The 21400-nt window shown below is 54.8% G+C and overlaps 11 protein-coding genes across 11 annotated transcripts; 7 read left to right on the top strand and 4 right to left on the bottom strand.

Moving 5' to 3' along the window:
- Positions 1 to 30: 30 nt before the first annotated feature.
- LMH87_009348 (uncharacterized protein) lies at positions 31 to 2299 on the bottom strand (the record flags this gene model as incomplete). The annotated part of the gene is made up of 9 exons (XM_056196325.1): positions 31 to 665; positions 855 to 941; positions 990 to 1247; positions 1300 to 1383; positions 1439 to 1493; positions 1540 to 1682; positions 1730 to 1740; positions 1793 to 2189; positions 2245 to 2299. The coding sequence occupies 9 exons, from the start codon at positions 2297 to 2299 to the stop codon at positions 31 to 33; spliced, it is 1725 nt and encodes a 574-aa protein (XP_056053486.1).
- A 405-nt stretch (positions 2300 to 2704) lies between these two features.
- Positions 2705 to 4477, top strand: LMH87_009349 (uncharacterized protein; the record flags this gene model as incomplete). Its single annotated transcript, XM_056196326.1, has 3 exons — positions 2705 to 2957; positions 3003 to 3772; positions 3824 to 4477. The coding sequence occupies 3 exons, from the start codon at positions 2705 to 2707 to the stop codon at positions 4475 to 4477; spliced, it is 1677 nt and encodes a 558-aa protein (XP_056053487.1).
- A 235-nt stretch (positions 4478 to 4712) lies between these two features.
- Positions 4713 to 5204, top strand: LMH87_009350 (uncharacterized protein; the record flags this gene model as incomplete). Its single annotated transcript, XM_056196327.1, has 2 exons — positions 4713 to 5074; positions 5135 to 5204. 2 exons carry the CDS (start codon positions 4713 to 4715, stop codon positions 5202 to 5204), a joined length of 432 nt encoding a protein of 143 aa, XP_056053488.1.
- Positions 5205 to 5770: 566 nt separating this feature from the next.
- Positions 5771 to 7310, top strand: LMH87_009351 (uncharacterized protein; the record flags this gene model as incomplete). Its single annotated transcript, XM_056196328.1, has 4 exons — positions 5771 to 5815; positions 5901 to 5996; positions 6069 to 7218; positions 7267 to 7310. The coding sequence occupies 4 exons, from the start codon at positions 5771 to 5773 to the stop codon at positions 7308 to 7310; spliced, it is 1335 nt and encodes a 444-aa protein (XP_056053489.1).
- Positions 7311 to 7867: 557 nt separating this feature from the next.
- On the top strand, positions 7868 to 8777 carry LMH87_009352 (uncharacterized protein; the record flags this gene model as incomplete). The annotated part of the gene is made up of 2 exons (XM_056196329.1): positions 7868 to 8290; positions 8355 to 8777. 2 exons carry the CDS (start codon positions 7868 to 7870, stop codon positions 8775 to 8777), a joined length of 846 nt encoding a protein of 281 aa, XP_056053490.1.
- Positions 8778 to 9582: 805 nt separating this feature from the next.
- LMH87_009353 (uncharacterized protein) lies at positions 9583 to 10176 on the top strand (the record flags this gene model as incomplete). The annotated part of the gene is made up of 1 exon (XM_056196331.1): positions 9583 to 10176. The coding sequence occupies one exon, from the start codon at positions 9583 to 9585 to the stop codon at positions 10174 to 10176; it is 594 nt and encodes a 197-aa protein (XP_056053491.1).
- A 316-nt stretch (positions 10177 to 10492) lies between these two features.
- On the top strand, positions 10493 to 10944 carry LMH87_009354 (uncharacterized protein; the record flags this gene model as incomplete). The annotated part of the gene is made up of 2 exons (XM_056196332.1): positions 10493 to 10599; positions 10656 to 10944. 2 exons carry the CDS (start codon positions 10493 to 10495, stop codon positions 10942 to 10944), a joined length of 396 nt encoding a protein of 131 aa, XP_056053492.1.
- Positions 10945 to 11007: 63 nt separating this feature from the next.
- LMH87_009355 (uncharacterized protein) lies at positions 11008 to 12060 on the bottom strand (the record flags this gene model as incomplete). The annotated part of the gene is made up of 2 exons (XM_056196333.1): positions 11008 to 11851; positions 11918 to 12060. 2 exons carry the CDS (start codon positions 12058 to 12060, stop codon positions 11008 to 11010), a joined length of 987 nt encoding a protein of 328 aa, XP_056053493.1.
- A 938-nt stretch (positions 12061 to 12998) lies between these two features.
- LMH87_009356 (uncharacterized protein) lies at positions 12999 to 14251 on the top strand (the record flags this gene model as incomplete). The annotated part of the gene is made up of 3 exons (XM_056196334.1): positions 12999 to 13060; positions 13141 to 14166; positions 14248 to 14251. 3 exons carry the CDS (start codon positions 12999 to 13001, stop codon positions 14249 to 14251), a joined length of 1092 nt encoding a protein of 363 aa, XP_056053494.1.
- A 675-nt stretch (positions 14252 to 14926) lies between these two features.
- LMH87_009357 (uncharacterized protein) lies at positions 14927 to 15889 on the bottom strand (the record flags this gene model as incomplete). Its single annotated transcript, XM_056196335.1, has 1 exon — positions 14927 to 15889. One exon carries the CDS (start codon positions 15887 to 15889, stop codon positions 14927 to 14929), a length of 963 nt encoding a protein of 320 aa, XP_056053495.1.
- Positions 15890 to 16292: 403 nt separating this feature from the next.
- LMH87_009358 (uncharacterized protein) lies at positions 16293 to 18671 on the bottom strand (the record flags this gene model as incomplete). The annotated part of the gene is made up of 1 exon (XM_056196336.1): positions 16293 to 18671. One exon carries the CDS (start codon positions 18669 to 18671, stop codon positions 16293 to 16295), a length of 2379 nt encoding a protein of 792 aa, XP_056053496.1.
- Positions 18672 to 21400: the final 2729 nt, after the last annotated feature.

Genomic DNA, 21400 nt, shown 5'->3' on the forward strand with positions numbered 1-21400 from the left:
CAAGTTGGATATGCACTGTATTTAATCTGATCAGGTAAATATTTGATTGTACCAAGCATCAAAGTCGAAAGCAAACTGCTCCGGCCCCAGGGAGATATCGTTGTAGAGCATCCAATTCGACGATAATCCGTCGGACTTGAGATCAGCCTCTGTAGCTTCCACAGAGACAACCTGGGACATGAGTCGGTGATCGCGGATGATGTTGTCCGCGAGATGTACACGCTCGCGCCCAGGGGTGAGCTGCTCAGACACAGCGAGATCATCGTGCGCTTCCAGAAAAGCATGTATGAGCCTACCACACTTTATCGCCATCATATCACAGCGCCGCTTCTCCAAGCGCTCCGACGCATCTCTCAGGATAGTAAGATATCCATCGTGCTTGGAATCAGGGCCCGTCTGGCCGTAGAGCAGCTCCAGTCCGAGAACGACGGTGGCAGTAGTGCAGAAGGCAGACTGTGTCCAGACAGAGGGCGTTTCCTCGGATGTTGAAGTTGCATTCCCATGCTCGAGAAGGATAGTCACCGCCGCGGAAAGGCAGGTCTGCTTTACGTCGGGGAGCGCCGACGTCCTAAATGCCTGTAGAAGAAACGGGCGATGCAGCATGACAACCTTGTCGGCAACAGAGATGGCTAGCGTTCGACGAGCGGTCGGCAGCCAAACAATATCTGAATCACTTGAATCGTTGCTCTCTCGAAGTAATTGTTTTGGGAAGGAGGATATGAGAGCTTTCATGCGCCGTCCCATCTCTGACACACGACAGTATACGCGCTGACGGTCGGTTCCACTGGCCAGAAAATCATCAAGCACTTGTGGCATCAACAAGCATTCTTGAGATATGCAGCGTGTATAAGTACACAAAGTGATGATATCTTCGGCCAGCTCTAGCATATCATCATTGCAATTAATCGGGATCGGGGTTGTAAAGTGCTTTCGACTAATCACTTAGGTCCTGTCAGTCGCGGTCGCGTAGCTCAATGCAGTCTACTCACAGTAACTTTCTGTAAACGGGATGGCGAAATAATCCTGAACAACCAGCTGCCACCATAGCCTCTTTCCATTCTCAAACTCGATTGGCTCGTGTGGAGTGACGATTGACTGTTGATCGTCCGCTTCACCACTCTTGATGCGGTGTAGCCCCATGGCCTGAGCGAGTCCGACCGCTGAAGCAAGCAAGTTTGTGATGGAATCGCTGAAACCGATGTTATGCGCATATCTCGTAGATATGGCAATAGCCTGAATCGAGTACACTATGTCTATCAATTGGTATCCCCGCATTTTATCTTCACCTGCTCAACGTACTGGAGGGATCGGACATAAAGTCTTCTGTGTACAATGTTCTTAGAAGCTCTTTGAACTGCTTGGCAATTACGTTTTCGTTGAAATCTGGGGGTTCGGAGATTAAGCAACTGATTGATCGTATACGAGCTCTGGTACTCACCTATGTTCACCCGGCGGCGGTGCGTACGGCTATTCACGAGTGTCCACAACGTCGACTAGAAAGCATTAGCATGGCGGGCTACGTCCTGCGACAGCACTAACACTGATGATGGACAAATAGAGTGCCAACCACATTCGGTGGGTGACTTGGCCGGTACCCCAAAAGATGCTGCACTGATTGAGAAATGTAGTCGCGTGCAGCGCGTTGTGATGCCACCACAAGTGCTCGATGTGGAATTCGACCACTTTGCGAGCGTTGGCAGTGGTCAAGTAGAGTGCAGGATCTACATACACAGAAGTCCACTGTATCATTGGACTAGTCATGTCGCAGTTTATCGACGCGAGCTCGGCGTACCCTCGATGCTGTGCACAGCGGCACCCGCTGCGATGAGGGTAGCACGACGTGCTCTGGCGCGACCAAACCAGCGATTCCAAGGTCCGCACAGCCAGTGAAGCGTCTGGGGGAGCTTCTTTCAACGCCGCCTCTTCAGTTTCCCCTGACGCATCCTGGACAGCTCCTTCGGCGACTTCATAGAGACGCTTCTCGACCAAAGCTTGCGCCTCTTCTGTGCTGCCATCGTCGGCCAAAATCCTCCGAAGCCGGCGCAAAAACGTAGCCTCGTCTCCAGTGCGGACATTCCGTGCTGCTACTTTTGTAGTCAAGACATCTTCGCGTGAGCATGTCTTTTTTAGTCGGCGGCATCTGGAGCACGGCACTGTCTTGTCACAGCGGACCTTGCGACGGGTGCACTCTGGCCGAGATTAGCGGCCGTCTCCGATGAATTGTACTCTTTCGAAGCATGTTACCTTGACAGGCCTTCGGCACGCGCTGGGAAACTCGCTGGCGCTGTCTCAAAACCATATTCAATAAAGTAATGGTAGACTACTATGTCCTTCGGTAAGATTGGGTGCTGCCTTGATCGACAATGTAAATAAGATGAAGATGAAAGTGATTAGTTAGCGTGTCGGTCTTCCGTGAAGCCAGCGCGGCGATTCTAGTCGTCTGGAGTACGTTCGAATAGTGCGATCACAACCTTCATGTTCCACGTAGAAAAAAAAAAGTTTATTTTAGAAAAGCTTAACCTCCCATGTTAGTTGTTTGAATCTTCTACACTTTTCTCAAACCTCGCCCATCAAAATTCAAAGGATTTTGAGACGCTGAAGACCTCAATCATGCCTTGCAAAAAAAGCGGAGCGAACATTGTCCACCGACAGAATAGCAAGCATCAGCTTCAACTATTCACCAACAGCCAAAACAGCGGAAAGCATGTCGTCGACACGCTTGGCTTCCACTCCGTATCACGAACCTGAGATCGCAATCATTCTCATCCAATCGTCTTTTCTCCTGCTGCTCAATGTCATCAATTTCTTGCTAGACAAGGCTGTCTACTGCGGCCTTTTGGGGCAGGTCTTCATTGGCGTTGCATGGGGTACGCCGGGCGCCAACTGGCTAGGCACACATGCCGAGCAGATCATTGTTCAGTTCGGATACCTCGGGCTATTGCTGCTAGTCTATGAAGGTTAGTCTCCTTCTCGTTGCTGTGCATTGTCGCTAACGGAAACAGGCGGTCTGTCCACTTCACTGCCCGCTCTCAAGGCCAGCATCTCTCTGTCCCTTGGTGTGGCGGCAACAGGAATCTGCCTGCCCATTGGTCTCTCCTTCATTCTTCAATACATCTTTGATGCCACGCCGTTGCAATGCTTTGCTGCTGGCGCTGCGCTATGCTCGACCAGTCTGGGGACTACCTTTACTGTGCTGAGCACGAGCGGCTTGGTACAGTCCAGGCTCGGTGTGGTTCTGTCAAGTGCTGCGATGATGGATGATGTGATTGGGCTCGTCATGGTCCAAATCATATCCAACCTCGGCCAGCACAGCTCTTCTTTCGACGCAATCGTTGTTGTACGGCCGCTGCTGGTCTCACTCGGATTTGCCGTGGTCGCGCCTGTCATCTGCATTCTTGGTGCTTTGCCAGCAACGAAATGGCTCAACGCGCGTCGAGAAAAATGCCCACGTGGGTATCTAAACAGATGGCTGCTGTCCCGCCATGCGCCATTCATACTTCACACCCTGGTCCTACTGGGCTATGTTACTGCTGCCAGCTATGCTGGCACATCCAATCTGTTCACAGCGTACATAGCCGGGGCATCAATTAGTTGGTGGGATACGCAAGTCCCTCATGCCCAGTTCCCAGACGAGCAAGCATCCAACAATACTCCAAGCGCTGCAGCAGACCCAATCAGTACAGATGGCTCACCAGTCGATGTGTCTGGTCTTGCCACATACGAAAGTATTTATTCTGTAGCAGTGAACCGAGTGCTAAGACCGTTTTTCTTCGTGAGTATACCCCGCGACCACAAGGCTCAAACACTTATTCACAGCCATTAGGCTTCCATCGGCTTTTCAATACCAATCACCGAGATGTTTGCAGGAGAGATCGTCTGGAAAGGACTGGTCTACACTGTATTGATGATGCTTGGGAAGCTCCTCTGTGGTGTCTGGCTCCTCCGGCTACCCGAGAAGCTGAAACGCCTGAAGGGAACCCCTTTCAAAAGGGATGGCAAGGAATTGTCTGTGGAAAAACGCAAAACACCAGCGAAAGCTGTCGCAGAGTCTGACACCTCAGCGACCGCTGCTACAGGCCGAGCCTCTCATGCAAGTGGTCACGACGGCTCGAATACTAGCCAAGCACTGTCGCGCTCCAACAAGATTAAACGAACGAACAAAAATGCAGCGCCATCGGGTGTCAAACCGCGGTCGATCTATCCAGCCTCCATCCTAGGCTGCGCCATGATGGCGCGCGGGGAGATTGGCTTTTTGATCTCGTCTATTGCCGAGAGCGAAGGTATATTTACAAATGGGTCTGACACGGGCTCCAACTCGAAATTATTTCTGTGCGTTACCTGGGCCATTGTGCTTTGTACTATTATAGGCCCATTGTCTGTCGGTTTGCTTGTTCAGAGAATCAAGAAGCTACAAAGGCATGTGGAGAAGGCCGGTGGTCAGGTACACGGCGGTGTCCTTGGTGCTTGGGGCATCTAATGAATTTGCACCCGTCAGTGCAGAATGCCCTGGCGCCGGCTGTATACAAAGGCACTTTGAGGCGCCACGTAATTGCCTTCACGCCGTGTTTGACAGGCGCTTTGAAGAGGTGACGGGGCCGAAGTTATTTGGCCATGGTTACACAGGGCGTCAGACGGGAGCTACTTAAAGCGAACGACAGCTCCAAGGCGGCGGCTCAAAACCAGACACCAACAGTTCATCAACGACTGCATACATGACAATGTCTGGCTCTCTGTCTACGTGGCTCAATCTTGGCCGAGTCTTTGCTGCCTGCTTGGTTGCCTTTGGCCTTGCGTGCACCTTTAAGCCGGAGATGACGGGCGGATTTTTTACCGTTGCCCTCAGGTCTGCCAGCGAGGATGAGAAAAGCCAAGGTGCCGCTGCGGCTATGATCCGCAATGATAATCGGGAAGCAGTTGCGATGCTCATCGGAAGTAGAGACTTGGCCATTGGCATTTCTATCCTCGCACTCAGCAGAGCAGGCAAACATGACAAAATGGGTATCGTGATGCTTAGCACACTATGTGCATCCATCTCGGACACCCAGTTGGCATGGCGTAATAGAAAGTATCCCGAGTACGTCTATGAGCTCGTAGCTGTGTGAAGATGAAGTTGGGCAACGCTAACTGCAACCAGGGCAACTTTCATTGCTGCGACGAGGGCCGGCGTCGCTCTTGTTGGTGCCAAGCTCTGCAGACTGGTGTGATTTGCTGCCTCTGCGATGGCAATGGAGGACGAGTACCGAATACATTCAGTGTTGATTTTTTTTATTTTCTTTGTGTTTTTTCCTTTGTCTGAAAGTTTGATGCGATGGTGTATGGGTCCATGAGAGTGCTGCGATTGTACTGACAAACGGAAAAGGGAGAATAGTCGTAGCAGCTGCGAGCCGCACAGTCCAGGACTAGCGACTCATGGCAGTCGCCAGATATCCTGCAAATGAAACAATTACGAGATAGCCCTTTTCCAAGTGGATTCGTGGTGAATGAGGCTCCCCCGTTGCTCAACGTGCGACAGGGCGGTTTTGCTAGAGTGGGTTGGCTGCGGGCGCAACGTTTTTCCGCGTCCACCAGTCGGCGAAACTCGGGAGGTCAAACAGTCAAACTCCTGTCCAGAAATCGCGATTCTAGTTAAGCTTGCATCCCAAGGCCAGACACACCCTCCCATCTTTTTTATCCTTGTCAGAGCTCCCCGTTCGCGACACTCGCGATCGACTCCTGTTCTTTTTTTTTCTTGTCCCTGTTTCCTCCAATTGGCCTACGCCATCTCTTCACAATGTTTCGCAGCCGCGCGTTCGCTTCGGTCGCCAGAGCTACCAAGGTACGCAGCCAACTCACCCTATTTTTTTCTAGCTCATGGGCAACAAGCTCCCGCAGCTTCCGCATCGTGCTGACATCAACCACAGCTCCAGGCCTCCCCTATCGTCAGACTCCCCGGCGCTGCTCAACAACGCAGAGCTCTCAGCATCCACGAGTACCTTTCCGCCGACCTCCTGAGAAAGGTAAAGAAAACCTGACCCCTTCGGACGACCGGACGCTGGCTCCCCCGATATGTGAAACTTACAATGCAATAGTATGGTGTCGGTGTCCCCCAGGGTTCCGTCGCCCACACCGCTGAGGAGGCCAAGGCTGTCGCCAACAAGATTGGCGGCGAGGACATGGTCATCAAGGCCCAGGTCCTCGCTGGTGGCCGTGGCAAGGGAACCTTTGACAACGGCCTCAAGGGTGGTGTTCGTGTCATCTACTCTGCCCACGAGGCCGAGATGTTCGCCCAGCAGATGATTGGCCACAAGCTCATCACCAAGCAGACTGGCGCCGACGGCCGTCTCTGCAGCGCCGTCTACATTTGCGAGCGCAAGTTTGCCCGTCGCGAGTTCTACCTCGCCATCCTCATGGACCGTGCCTCGCAGACTCCCGTCATCGTCTCCTCCTCCCAGGGCGGCATGGACATTGAGACCGTCGCCAAGGAGAGCCCCGATGCCATCACCACCACCTACGTCGATATCAACAAGGGCGTCACCGACGAGATGGCCCGCGACATCGCCACCAAGCTCGGCTTCAGCGACCAGTGCGTCGAGGATGCCAAGGAGACCATCCAGAAGCTCTACAAAATCTTCCGCGAGAAGGACGCCACTCAGATTGAGATCAACCCCCTCTCCGAGACCTCTGACCACCAGGTCCTGTGCATGGACGCCAAGTTTGGCTTCGACGACAACGCCGACTTCCGCCAGAAGGAGGTTTTCGAGATGCGCGACCCTACCCAGGAGGACGCCGACGAGGTCCGCGCTGCCAAGAGCGGCCTGAACTTCATCAAGCTCGACGGCGACATTGGCTGCCTCGTCAACGGTGCCGGTCTTGCCATGGCCACCATGGACATTATCAAGCTGAACGGCGGCCAGCCCGCCAACTTCCTCGACGTCGGCGGTGGTGCCACTCCCCAGGCCATCCGTGAGGCTTTCGAGCTCATCACCAGCGACCCCAAGGTCACTGCCATTTTTGTCAACATTTTCGGTGGCATCGTCCGCTGCGACCACATCGCCACGGGTCTCATCAACACCGTTGAGGCGCTTGACCTCAAGATCCCCATCATCGCCCGTCTTCAGGGTACCAACAACGAGGAGGCGCACAAGATCATCAACGAGTCTGGCATGAAGATCTTCTCCATTGACGATCTCCAGAACGCTGCTGAGAAGTCGGTCCAGCTGTCCAAGGTTGTCAAGCTCGGTGAGTAGCACAATGCCCTTTTTTTATCTTGCCACTAACACTTTACAGCCCGCGATATTGATGTCGGCGTCGAGTTCAACCTGGGAATTTAATTGATTCAATGTACTAGATCAGTGTAATAATTTTGCCGCGATAAAAGAGGGAATAGGGTTCAGCCTGGGACGGCTGTTTTGTTATAGCATGCATCACTCCGAGACGCAGGGTCAATAGGGAAGGTTCTGCTGGTGCTGTCCTGTCCGTGCCTTATGCGTTAATCCAAAATTCAAGCAACCTGTCAGCTGTGTGCCGTGACTGCGACATGAAGCTACCTCATAACCCCGGCATATAGCCGCAGTGGCTGGCGGGCACTAATGCAGGCTGCAGCTATTTAGGACGAATACCGAACCCAGGAGCAATACCCCCGCAATTGCAACACGATTACGCGATCGACCCATTTCATCAGGCGTGGCAACGACTCGGGCTGTGCCGAGGGTAAATCAAGTAGGGCTGTTGGACTACACCTCAGCCGCACATTGCGGTCTCAACATGTCTCAACATAGCACTGGCACATCAGCCCTCGCTGCATTTCTGTCTGAGAACATCTCTTCTCTCTGAAGAAAGTGCATCCGTTTCATACAACATATAGAAACGATCTTGGAAACACGCAACGATGAGCAGCTCGTATAAGCGAGAGGAGGCCCTGAAAAAGGTCGGCCCCCTCATCGAGCACACTCTGGAGCACGGCTACGTGATTATCCCCAACGCATTCAGCCAGGCGGAAATCGACGAGGCCAAGCAAGAACTTCACCGTCTCGGGCAGGAGCCCACGCCTGGGCCGGCGAGTGCTGGCGGCCGCAACTCCTTTGAGGGCTACCGAACGAACCGCATCTACGCGCTTCTCAACAAGTCGCGCGTGTTTGACAAGTTTCCGCTTCAACCGGACGTGCTCGCGCTCAACGACTACTTTCTCGACGACGGGTTCCTGATGACGGCCTTTCACAGCATCAACATCCAGCCCAACGAGGAGGCGCAGGCGCTGCACCACGACGACGCCTACATCAGGATCCCGCGCCCGCACCCTCCCTACGGAACGGCAAGTCCCAGCCTTGTACCTACACGACTTTGTTTTCGTGTCACCAGCTAACTCGAAGCCCCAGGCCGTCATGGTCGCTCTCGACGAGTACACCGCCACCAACGGCGCGACCGTCATCATCCCCGGCTCGCACGCGTGGGACAGCACGGGCCTGCCGACGCGGAGCGCCGCCGTGCCCGTCGTCATGCCCGCGGGCAGCATCGTCTACTTCCTTGGCACGCTGTGGCACGGCGGCGGGGCGAACCGCAGCGGGAGCCCGCGGCTGGCGCTGACGGTGCAGTACTGCATGTCGTGGATGCGGCAGATGGAGAATCAGCAGCTGGCGGTGGACTGGGAGAGGCTTGAGGAGATTCCGCCGCGGCTGGTGGACATGATGGGGTATAAAGTCGGGAGCCCGTTTCTGGGGTATTGTGACGGGAGGAGCCCGCGGACGAGGGTGGCGCAGATACTGGAGGAGAGGGAGGGACGCCAGCGATCCAAGATTTGAACGCTTCCAAAGCCTAGTATATGTTTTCAGGCACACGTTTGTATAATTGTCGTTTTTCTTTGCTCGGCTTGCTCGGCTTGGGCAGTGGTGGTCATGGCGTGGATCACGATGTCTTTCCAAAGGGGCGTAAGCTTTATTTTATATGAACTCAGTAACATTACACTGCCACACTTTTCAGCTTAATCTGAGACTCTGTTGATCCGGCGTTCCGTTTGTAGACCTCAAATTATTGCGAGAGCGGAACGCGTAGACTTCCGTCACTGGCCTGCGAATTACCCCCGTAACTACCACAATTGGGGAGGGCCACGAAGGCGCCTGTTTACAAAGCTAATTCCGAGCAATATAGTTAGCTCAAAATGGTCGAGCCAATGCAATCATGATCATTTAACGAAGGGGGAAGCAACGTCAGCTCATTTGCGTACACTTCTCAAGTAGCTGCGTCGACAAGTATTGGCCTGGCTTACAAGAATAGACGTGAGTCCTGGAGTGGCTATGTGCTGACTCCAGCAGCTGCAGGACACGACGTTGCCAGCTGAGCAAAACTGTTCGGGAAATCAGCGGCACATAATCAACTGCCTATTGGTTGCGAAAACCTTGTTTCATAAAAATCATATAAACCGTTATTGTATTGGGACAACGTCGTAGCTCGCCGATCAGGTATCACGGCCCCACAGGAGCTCCAGGCCAATAAGGAGGCCAATGCCGCCGACAACTTTTTTGTCAATCCTCAGCTCTCCGTCTTCAACCTCTTCCGACACCACCACCCAACATCCAATTGCGACATACCCTACAGCAACTCTCAATAATGTCGTCAAGAATCGTCTCGATGGCCCTGCGCGCCCGCGCCGCCCCCACAACCCTGCGCACCGCCTCACGCTTCCACCAAACCTTCCTCGTCACCCGCCCATACTCCTCCGACGCCGCGACGCCACCCCTCCTACAGAAGCTCAAGGGCGACCTCAAGGCGGCGATGCGCGCCAAAGACGCCAACCGGCTCTCCGTCCTGCGCACCATCATGTCGGCCAACCTCAACGCGTCCAAGACGGCGTCGCCGATCCGGACCGACGTGCAGCTGGTGGCGCTGATGCGCAAGATTGCCAAGGGCGCCGAGGACGCGGCGGCCGAGGCGCGGGCCGCGGGCCGCCAGGACCTGGTCGACAAGGAGGCCGCGCAGATGGCCATCCTCGACGAGTACATGCAGGGTAGCGGCGTGGCCACGCTCGGCGAGGCGGAGCTGCGCGCGGCCGTGGAGAGCGCGGTGCAGGAGGTCAAGGCGGCGGGCGCGGAGGGCAAGTCCATCATGGGCGATGTGATGAAGAAGCTGAACGCGGCGCTGGAGGGCAAGGACGTGGATAAAAAGTCGCTGGCGGAGATGGTCAAAAAGGTGACTTCGTCGTGAGAGGTGATGGGCAGCATAGAAGAGGGGTGTGGATTTATGGATTGATGTGTGTTATTATTAGAGAAAAGCCTACGCTGCGAACTACCCCATCACCGCTTCATGTATAATAGACAATGCACCAAGGTGCGCTTTCAAGTCCTTTTTTGACGATGATGTGCGCGTATCTGGAACAGCTGCTGCCCCCACCTCAGCTCGCACATAGTGACTCACGAGAGCTGCGTGACTACCAGTACACAGACATTGACATTGCACTCGCAGGCCACAGAAAAGAATTTTCCGCATTAATTCGCACTTATTCGCAGAAAATCTCGCCAGCATGGCTCGTCAAAACATTAGCGGCGGCTCTGCCTTTGAGGAGCAGATTGGCTACTGCCGCGCCGTCGTCCTCGACGACGGTTGGATCGCCGTCTCCGGCACCACCGGGCAAGTTCACTCTGGCCACCATGACATGTACTGCCCAATTGACAATTTTATTCAAGATACAACTACGCTACTGGCGAAATCTCATCCGATGTCGCGGAGCAGGCCGAGCAGACGCTGCGCAACATTGACAAGGCCCTCGAGGAAGCCGGCTCATGCATGGCCGACGTCGTCCGCGTGCACTACATCCTGCCCGACCGCGCCGACTTTCCCACGACGTGGCCAGTGCTGAAGAGGTGGTTCGGCGAGGTCCGTCCGGCGGCGACGATGATCCAGGCGGTGCTCATGAAGGAGGAGATGAAGATTGAGATTGAAGTGACGGCCAAGAAGGGAAGCAGCAAGAGGTAGACTCTACACCGCATCGCCTATCGGCTCAGTCGCTGCATTTGCTCTATGCATCGGGTATCTAGTCTAATATACAAGAGTCGCAACCACAAACCCAACCGCAAACGTCGTCGCGATTGTTATCAGGCTCGACGTGGACAGCAGCGAGATGCCACTGATCCCATGTCCTGAAGTACATCCTCCGGCCATGCGCGCGCCCACCACCATCAGCGCGCCGCCGAGCACCGCGACCGCCGGCGCAACCTCCAGCGCCGGCGCCTCCACGAGTACCGGCGCCAGCCTGGCCAGCAGCAGCGCGCCCGCGCCCGCCGAGACGGCAAAGAGCACGTTCGGGTACGACTTGGGCTTGCTGGCGGCGTCGCCGGCGAGGCCCGCCCACAGCAGGCCGCCGAGCTCCCCGTACGAGCCCGAGATGCCAATCATGGATCCGCGCGTCGCAATCGACGCCAGCTGCGACAGGCTGATCAGGAAGCCGCCGAGCGCGCCCGACATTTTCGTGCCCGGAAAGCGCGGCGTGTACAGCGACGTGACGATAATCACCGCCGCGAAGCCCGCTTCGTAGAGCAGCATGGCCGCGGGCTTGGAGACGCCCAGGTGCTGGTTGACGGTGACGGTCTCGGGCTTGCTGCCGGCGCGGGCGCGGGCGCGCGCCACGGCCTTGCTCAGGATGCCGGTCCAGAGGACGCCGCCGACGACGGCGCCCGCGAGTGCGTAAAAGCCCGTGTGCACGCCCGCGGCCATCTGCGCGAAGAGCGTCCCCGGGCAGGACCCCGAGAGGGCCATGCCGGCGCCGAGCAGCGCGCCGCCGAGGACGTTGCCGTCGTAGGTGCTCCCGAACAGGCCGATGGGGGACGAGGCACGAGGCTGCAGGGAGGCGTAGCCGGCGCGGTCGCTGATGGCGTAGTACGCGCTGCGGATTGGCCAGGGTTAGAAGCAGAGTTGAGGCAGGGGGCGGGCGGGCGTGGAAGTGGCTTACATGCTGGAGGCGGTGGCGGCGAGAAAGGCCTGCACCATGTGCCAGTTTTCAAACTTGAGCTGGGAGATGACGACGGCGGGGTTGTAGAAGCCGGCGGCGATCATGGCGGCGCCAAAGGAGGCGCCGGAGAGGACGGTGGCCATGGCTGTCGAGTCTGGGGGGAGGGAGGGGGGGAGTGCTGTTGGTTGTCAAGAAGAAGAAGGTTGGTGGCTGTTGAGGGATATAAGAGAAGACAGCTAGGGCGCGCGTGGGATGGAGTCACGACATTGGTGAGTAAATGACGCCAATTTGATACGCGAGTTGGTCTTGTAATGAAGAATTCCGCTTCGCCGAGCTAGATGTGATTGCTAAACTAAAATGTCCAAGAGGATCTTGAAAAATTAGATTGACCAATAAGCCGAGTCGATGTTGTGCATAATTCCCTACTTCGGCGAGGTTCAGAGACAGATTCGGGGACTTTTATTTACAGGGGTTCATTACAGGCGTCGATCCACTGTAAGCAATGGTGAACCATGCTGGACAATACGAGACATGACGATGGAACAGCAGACGCAAGACAGTGGAGTTTAAATGCAAATCGGCAGGTTAACATTCGTACCAGTAGTACGGGTGAGGAGTCTGGCAGATCGAAACGCAGTAACAAGCTATTGTAGATGCCAGATGCACTCGTCCGTACCATTATTAATCAATCATGTCCTCCGCTCGTCCGTAGATGTCGCCCGCATCAAGCGCAAAACGGCCGCAACGCAAAAAATAAAAATATTCAAAAATAAAAATACTTCGCAGCACGATATATTGATTGAGCCATCTTGGGAAAAATTAACCAGAATACATTCGTCTTCGTCTCGCATCTCTTATCAATAAACCAAAAGCCTCCGCCTCCGGACATTGTTTCCCACATCTGCCTCCGTACTAGCCGAGGTAGCCGTCCCGCCGCCGCCGTGGGGCCGACCGTCTGGCCGTCGCCTGCAACGTCATAGCTTGCCCGTCTATACATCCAACCCCAGACTTTGCCCGAGCTCCAAACTTGCACCTCCATACACAAAGCCTGCATCAATTGGAAGCAGAACAATCACTCACCATGCCTCGCTCGCTCCAGCTCGTGCCCGTCGAGGGCGCCAAGCCCGGAAAGGTCTACTACCCGTACGCAAGCTCCTATCCCGCCACCACCATCCGGCACCCCACCATCCAACCTCAAGCTCTCCGTCTAACCGGCCGTCCAGGATCCAGGTCAAGCAGGTCCCCAAACCCACGCCCGGCCCGCACGACGTCCTCGTCCGCATGACCGCCGCCGCCCTCAACCACCGCGACCTCTTCATCCGGCAGCACCTCTACCCCAACATTGACCCCGCCAAGCCGCTCCTCGCCGACGGCTGCGGCGTCGTCGTCGAGGTTGGCTCCGCCGTCTCCAACCCCGAGTCCCTCCTGCACAAGCCCGTCATCCTGACGCCTTCGCGCGGCTGGGACCGCGATCCTCAAGGCCCCGAGGACCCCTCCAAGTTCGTCATTGCCGGCAGCCAGCACGGCACCGACGCCGGCTGCGCGGCCGACTTCATCCTCGCGCCCGCCTCCGAGGTCGAGCTCATGCCGTCGCACCTCAGCCCCGTGGAGGCCGCCGCGCTGCCGCTCGTCGGCCTCACCGGCTGGCGCGCGCTCGTCACAAAGGCCGGCATCGACGGCCCCGGCAAGAACGTGCTGATTACCGGCATCGGCGGCGGCGTCGCGCTGCAGGTCCTGCAGTTTGTCGTCGCCATGGGCAGCAACGCGTACGTGACGTCGGGCGACCAGGCCAAGATTGACAAGGCCGTCGCCATGGGCGCCAAGGGCGGCGTCAGCTACAAGGAGCCCCGCTGGGGCAGCACCCTCAAGAAGACGCTGCTGCCCAAGGACCGGCCGTTTCTGGACGCCGTGATTGACGGCGCGGGCGGGTCCGTCGTCAACGAGACGGCGTCGGTGCTACGCCACGGCGGCATCATTGCGCAGTACGGCATGACGGTCAGCCCCAAGATGGAGTGGCTGATGAAGGCGGTGCTGGCGAATATCGATCTCCGCGGAAGCACAATGGGCTCGCGAAAGGAGTTTCGGGACATGGTGGACTTCGTCAACAAGCACCAGATCAAGCCCGTCGTGAGCCAGAGCATTCGCGGCTTGGGGAACCTGGAGCAGATTAATGGGCTGTTTGACGTGATGGCTGCGGGCAGCCAGTTTGGAAAGTTGGTGATTGAGATTGATGACGAGGCAGCCAAGTTGTAAGAAGAATCTACTCGACAAAGTGTTTGTGAAAACGTGGCTCAGTCTGCTGACGAGTGCATGATGACGACCTGGGTTAGTTAGGTGAAGCAGTGTTGCGGCCTGATATACAAAGAATAATGAACGGTATACAAATGATCCAAGTGGTGTTGGTGCACAGTCCATCATCTATTATCGGCATTCAGCAAGTTCCAGTTTCTTCACTTAGAAAGGACCGTCGTCACGTCAATCTCGTCCTAAACTTCACATAAGCATACTACAATGCTAGCGTATACCTGTCAAAACATACCGGCAAGCGTCCTGGTGAAATCATGCAAGAAATGGTACGCGTCTCCAGGTGCGCCTGACCAGATACATACTCGCGATATTCCAGCGCTCCAGGACGCTCAACATTGTTGACATGGCTTTTGGCTCAGTTGATACACAGAATCGCTGAGAGGAATCGAGGAGGAAGCTGAATAGTTGTGGTGTAGGCGACAGAGATGTAAGCCGCGCCTCCGCTTTTCAGGACGAGGCTGCGCAGCGCCACTGCACCCTGGCAGATAACATGAGCGATATGCCAACTTTCCACTGCCATTCTTCAGAGCTTCAAGAAATAATGCTCCATCGTCACTGGGCAATCTAGATTACTTTCGTAGCCATTGACACTGGTAACATGTGTATAATACTAGAAACGCTATTAACGTACAAGATGCAACCCATAGAACGCCCCAAATATAAACAACGATTCCCAACGTTTCCTTTTTTTCAGCCACTCCATCACTCGGCCTTCTTTCTCTTCTTCTTGGGCCGCTCGCCCTCCTCGGGCGGCACAAACTCGGCCTCGCGCTCCTTTGCCTTTTCCACCTTGCGCACCTTTTGCTTCTCGAGCCTCTCCGTGCGCGCGGCGTGCTGCTTGGCCTCTTTGCCCAAAAAGTACTCGCCGCTCTCAATCTGCTTGTCGACCTTGCTCTTCTCCGGCGCCGGCGGGAAGGGCGTGTAGTTCTTCTTGGTCTTGTCGGTGACGGCGTACGGCGTGCGGCGCTTGCTCAGCGTCTTCCGCTTGAAGTTCGGCAGGAAGCGGTCCCAGCTCTCGTTCTTGAGCTCCGGGTCCTTGGCGAGCTCGCGCTTGATCATGAGCTCCTTGATGTGGTAGATGGGGTGGATGTTGGCCATGCAGTCCTCGACGACGCGGCGCACCTCCTTCAGGCCCTTGTAGGGCCCCATGACGGACACGGTGTTGCCGTGCACGAGAATGTACGTCTCGGTCAGCAGCTCGAGCGCCTTGAGCGTGGAGCCGTCCGGGCCCAGGATGCGCTGCCGGCGCTTGACGAAGCGGTCCTTGTTGCCGACGAGGTTGCGGATTTTGATGACGTCGCACGCGACGCCGTCGTCGAGGATCTTGACGGCCTGCGGCGCGGGCACGCTGCGCGCCAGCAGCTTGATGAGGTCGCGGGCGTTGAGGATGGCGGCAGGGTCAAAGGTCTTGCGCGTCGTCTTGACCATCATCGAACCCTCGACCAAGTCTAGAGTGCAGGCGATGCCGTTCTTCTCGAGCGCCTTGGTGATGAGCGGCCAGGCTTCCTTCAGGTACACTTCGCGGTACTTGGGGAAGAGCGTCATGAAGGACGACTCCTCGGCAAACGTGCCGCCGGCATTGTCCTCGGGCTTGAACTGCTCAATCTTCCACTTATCAATGTCGTCCGTATCCCACGGCTTTTCCTTTTTGTGTGTCGACGGCATGGTGTCGGTTGCGTCGGGGGGTTTATCGGTTCTGGCGAATGATGGTGAGAATTCTGCCACTGCTTGATCGTGTGAGGGTGGGAAAAGATTCAGCTTTCTGCCGCCCGAAAAAAAGGCGGTGGGCGCTTTTTTTGGTGGGCACTCCAGCTGCGAGTATTAGTCAGGCTGCTACCCGGTACCGCTTACAATATCAGGATGCTGCTGCTTGCGGACGCCAAATGGTAGACAGCGTAAATATTGGAATGAAAATTAAAACCAAAGAGATTATAATTATTGCTGAGATGCTCTGTGTATTTAAATATCATTTATAGTAGTCGGGTGGTCGCTGGGCGGATGCAGCCAAAAATAGGCTTTTCTAGAACTTGTAGTGTATAGTACACACTGTTAGCGAAGCAGACGCGACTCACAGCATCTGTGCTACGGCGCCGTGCCCTTCCTCTAAAGCTAATGCACGCGGCGTTTGCCCCTCGCTGTTCTTCGCACTCCTATTCGCACCCTTTTCAAGCAGCAGCTCGACCAGGCTTGCTGATCCGTCAGCTGCGGCCGCCATCAAAGTTGTCCAGCCACGCAAGTCTCTGGCCTCGGTATCAGCGCCCCTATCTAACAACAGTGCCACCAGCACCGCATCTTCGTTGGCAATGGCAATCTGCAACACTGTGCAGCCGTATCCATCTTGGGCCTCGATGTTAGCGCCCCTCTCTAATAACAGTGCCGTCAGTGGCGCATGCCCGTTGGTGACGGCAATAGGCAAGGCTGTAGGGCCATGAGTGCGGCTTGCGGCGTTGATATTCACAGTCGCACCGTGGTCCAGGAGAAGCCTCGCGATGCCGACGTTGCCACCGCACACGGCGTCGAGCAGCGGTGTCTGGTGGTCGAACTGCAGTGTCGCATTCGCATCGGCCCCGTGGGTGAGTAGCAGCCGCACCACTTCCTCGTAACCCTTTCTCGCCGCCAGATGGAGCGGCGACCCCGATTTTGCCCTGACGTTGACGTCGACGCCGTCGGCGAGGAGACGCTTCACCATGCCGACATGGCCGTGAAAGCTTGCCACCGCGAGGCTGGCCGCGGCCTGTGACGGCACCGTGCAGCCAGCATTGTACGACCGGGACAGCTCGCTCCATCCCTTGAAAAGCTGCGTGTTGACGTCGCAGATACTGACCGCCGCCGACATGATGGTGGCGTCGGCCGCAACGTTTGCCTCGCGAAAGTGTGTCGCCCAGTGGATGGCTGCGTAGGAAAAGAACTGTCCGATTCTTGACTCGAGGAACGATTCTGCATCCGCTCCAAGGGACGAATACCCGTAGTTTTCGTGTGATAACTCCGCTTCCGTCTCGCTGGAACATAGGATCCCAATGTGGTAGCCCGGCAAGTTCAGGAGGCACACACAAGCGCGCGCGAGAATGTCGTGCGCGCTCGGCATTGTGAAGGACTGATGCCAACTCTTGCTCGTGTCAGTAACCCGCGTCGTCGTCGTTACCATCTCTGTTGAGTGCTGCAGGAGGAACTCGCGCGCCGTCTGATGCAGGAAATATACCCGATCGTGGTGGACAGAGAGAAACAGCCCGCACGCAGACCGAAGACGCGCCTGAAAGTCACAGTTTTCCTCCAAATCAAGATCATCAAAAGAATTGGTCTTCATGTTGATGCGCAACGCAATATTTAGTTCAGCCAGCTTTAGTGGCCGTGCCGCCGCCAGGGTTATTCCAAGCGCGTTTCGCACCAGTCGACGCTCAGTCCCGTCGCAGCGGTTGAGGATCTTCTCATACGCCTGACTGACATTTTCCGGGAGCGTGTTGACAATTTCATTGATTCCCTTTTCCGTCTTTATCAAGTTTTGGCGCATCAGATGGTCAAACACGAGGTAGATCCACAAGTAGGTTCGGTGCGCATGTGCTTTAAGTGCCCTCTCCAGATGGGTTGCCACTGGGCCCGGTAACTTTTTGTTCTCTTTGAGAAGAGCGACGCGATAGGTAATGACGTGGTCAACCTCTTTTCTGATTGCTTTAGACTCTTCTTCGCCCGGGACACGAATATCAGAAAAAGCATGCAGGAGACCATTGAACTCGGACACGATCTGCTCATAAGGGCGGCATGTCATAAGGTAGCGTAGCGACCCACGGTGGAAATCTTCACCTGCCCTATCAAACTGCCTCATAACCCTTTGTACGAGGTCGCCAAAGTCTGATTCTGCACATTCGTCGAGGGCGTCGAGGACAATGATGGTTGGTCCAGCGTCGGGGTCACTGGTGGCATCGTGGAAAACTCGCCAAAGTGACTTGGTGGAATGTATCAGCTTCTCCCCATCCTCGCGGAATCTTGGCATGGCGTATTTAATCAGGGAAGGCCGCTGGGAAAATAACTGGTGTAGTATTGCACAGAGTGCTTGTCGGATCGTGTTTTGGTCCTGGTCTTTGAAGAAGAAATAGCAAATTGTTGCCGAGCGAGGAAGAACATGGTCAATGAGGTACTTGGCCAGCACCGACTTCCCGCAGCCTGGGTCTGCAGACACGAGAAGTGGGCCAGAATCTTGCTTCAACCACTTCTGAAAGTGTTCGTGTCGATGAAACCAGAGACAGGTATCTTCGACGCGCTCCTTGACGCGGTCCTTGTACCACTCATACGTAGCATCTCTTGCTCCAACCACGAGGCGAAAGGTTTGGTGACATCGTTGCTCGTCATTGGATAGCTGGTATTTAGCAGTGTTCTCTTGTATCTGGAGCTGTTTCTCTGCGACTTCGAGCTGTTTTTTTGTTGTGTCGAGATGCTCCTCGGCTACCTTCATGATGCCTGTCCAGGATTGATTAACACCTACTCCTTCCCGTTGTTGATACATAATGCGTTACCAGACATGACATCCGCCATTCTCGCCTCAGATTCCACTCTGCTCGGCACTATTTCGGACAAAAGATCTCTTGCGTATGCTGCCGCTACCATGGCCGCGTATCTCTGCCATTCCTTGTTCTTGTGCGTGTCGGAATAGTCACATATCCCACGAATGACGATGCATGGGAAAGGGTCCATCAAGCCGGCTGCTTCCATCTCGAAGCAGAGAATGCCGTGACTCTCGCTGAGTGCATCTCTAAACTCGGCGTTCTTAATGAGTTTGTTCCCCGAGGCGATGGTTCCGTAATGAATGAGTATCTGGTCCTCGTTCTCGTCTCGTGCAGGTCTTGACACTAGTCTAGATGCCTTAGTACCGCACATCTCCAGACAGTCCAAGTCGTTAGTTGCTAGGTGTAGGAAATCGGATTTATAAAGTCGATCGCTAGCGGCATCTGGCCACCTGTATTTCTTCCGCAGTCTGGGCTTTTTCTGCAAAGCATCATCGATGCTTTCCTCGAAGTGGTGCCCATCGATCTCATACTTTGCCTCCAGACCGCTCACTGCTGCCCGCAAAATCAACGGGGGCTTATTCAAGACACCCGTCTGTTGAAAAGGCTGGCCTTGTATATTTTTTCCGAAATCGTATTGTATCACACTGCTTTTGTCACCCTGAGGACAGCTGACGACGATGTCCCCAAGACGAATGTCATCCTTGCGGCTCGGCGCGCCGCCGCCGATGCCAACCATGAGCCCGATCCTTACATTAGGGAAACTGTGCATCATTTCGCTCGCAGCTGTGGCTGCGGAGGTCGTTCCATAGCTTCCAAAAGGTAAAACGGCAATGACGACGTTGTGCTTGCCCATCTGACCAAGCGTGTAATGGTTCTTATCGTTGAGGGACAGATGATCTGGCTTCTCATGTGTATTGTCCAGGAAGGCCTGCGCAGCAACATATTCGATAGAAAGGGCACATATCCAACCTATAGTATATTCTGCATTGTCGAAGGTAGGTTTTGGAGCGATATTTCTGATCTGTAGCGAGTTTTGATCGTTCAACTTCCTCTCTTTCTCAGCATAATAACCTACAATCTCTCCGTCGCCTGGTGCTGTTCTTTTCGCCATTTGAGCGGGGAATTAAAGGAAAAAGATAAACGATGGCCGGTATCAGTAGCGTAATGGCGAATGTTGATTTATTTGGCTTCTAATCCGCTGGTCTGTCTGTTTAGATACTGGGTAGCTTCTTGCACACAATGATTCAATCGGGCACTTTCGAGTCAGCGGGACCATTGCATAGAATCTTGGAGGCAAAACTTTTACATTTGGAATTGAGAAAGAACTTTCTCCACTGCAAACATCTCTCAAACGGCTCAACTATAATAGTTTGGCATTTGACAGCTCATCCTGCCACGAGAGTCCGACACGGAGGCACGGGCGTGCTGCAGACACGGAGGTACTCTGAGACACACTGGCGGGCGATTGTGTATATATTTGCGCAAACATCTTAACCTGTCGCGCCGGAACGAGAAGCGTCGGATTGCAGTGCGAGCTGCCGTCCTGACAAACAATTGTCTATCCGGTGGAAGCAGGCCGCGAGGCTCCTGAGCAGGGGTGGCCACGGTGCACCCACTAGAAAAGTCAAGGAAATTTATGGCCTTTGAGCTACATGTTGACCCCATTTCAATTTTACTATATCGACAGAGCATTACACTAGTACCACGGCTTTTACCCAGATGGGCGACTGTTCCGCAGCAGGGGATTTCTGGCCTTTACCCTATACCTTTACTAGAAATTATAACGCTGTTGCTAGCGAGCGCCACAATAGCGAAAGAAGGCCGAAGTAAAAGTCGCAAGTAGGCTGAAGCTCAGTTGGATATTTTATGTGTGTTTCGGGCACTATTATCATCAAAGACTGAAATAGCGCTTGAAAAGTGCGCATCACGGCGCCATCACGGCGTTGCGACTCAAACACTAAGTGAAAACGGGGTGGAGAGTGAGAAATACCCAAAATCAAAAGAACAATATGACGAAAGAAACAAAAGATGAAGCAAGAAGAGTTTGTTCCCTGGAACAGAAAGAAATGTTGTGTCATTCTTAGTTAGACATTCTCGTACACAACCTTGCGGTTTTTTGTCGTCTAAGCTGTTCAAGCGAGACAACGGGAAACAAAGCTATCCCACTTCTCCATCTCAGAGAAGAAATACAATTTTGTCGCCAACTTTCTAGCAAGACTGTCACAACATACGATTGCTGAGTCAAGTTAGCACGCTAGCTCTGGCTCTAACGCCGGCTCTGCTACAATCCAGCATCTTCACAGCGACGGCACACAGCGGCTTGTCATGACCATGAAGCCACCAACGGCTGCTGTTTCAAGGGCTCTGCAGGTCTCGCCAGCGCAGTCTAATTTTGATAGTGAAAAAGAAGGATTAATGGAACTGGCCATTGTCTTTAGTTGAGTCTCTTGTAAGGATATGGCGCGCCAGGCTGTCTGGGGTGGGTCAAACGTCAACGAGCGCGGCATCGCGCCTCTTTCGGGACTCGGCGGTGTCTGCATGTCGTAAGTCCGGCGTTCATCGTCTTGTTCCATGGAACCGGCAGTTGCTGGATTTCAGGACTGGCGCACAGCCTTGTTTATAGTGCAGCTGGCATGCATATTTATTTCTTGGGCCGCAAGATCATGCAGAGAACCTG

Source organism: Akanthomyces muscarius, chromosome 5, assembly GCF_028009165.1.
Source record: "Akanthomyces muscarius strain Ve6 chromosome 5, whole genome shotgun sequence".
Lineage (NCBI taxonomy): Eukaryota > Fungi > Ascomycota > Sordariomycetes > Hypocreales > Cordycipitaceae > Akanthomyces > Akanthomyces muscarius.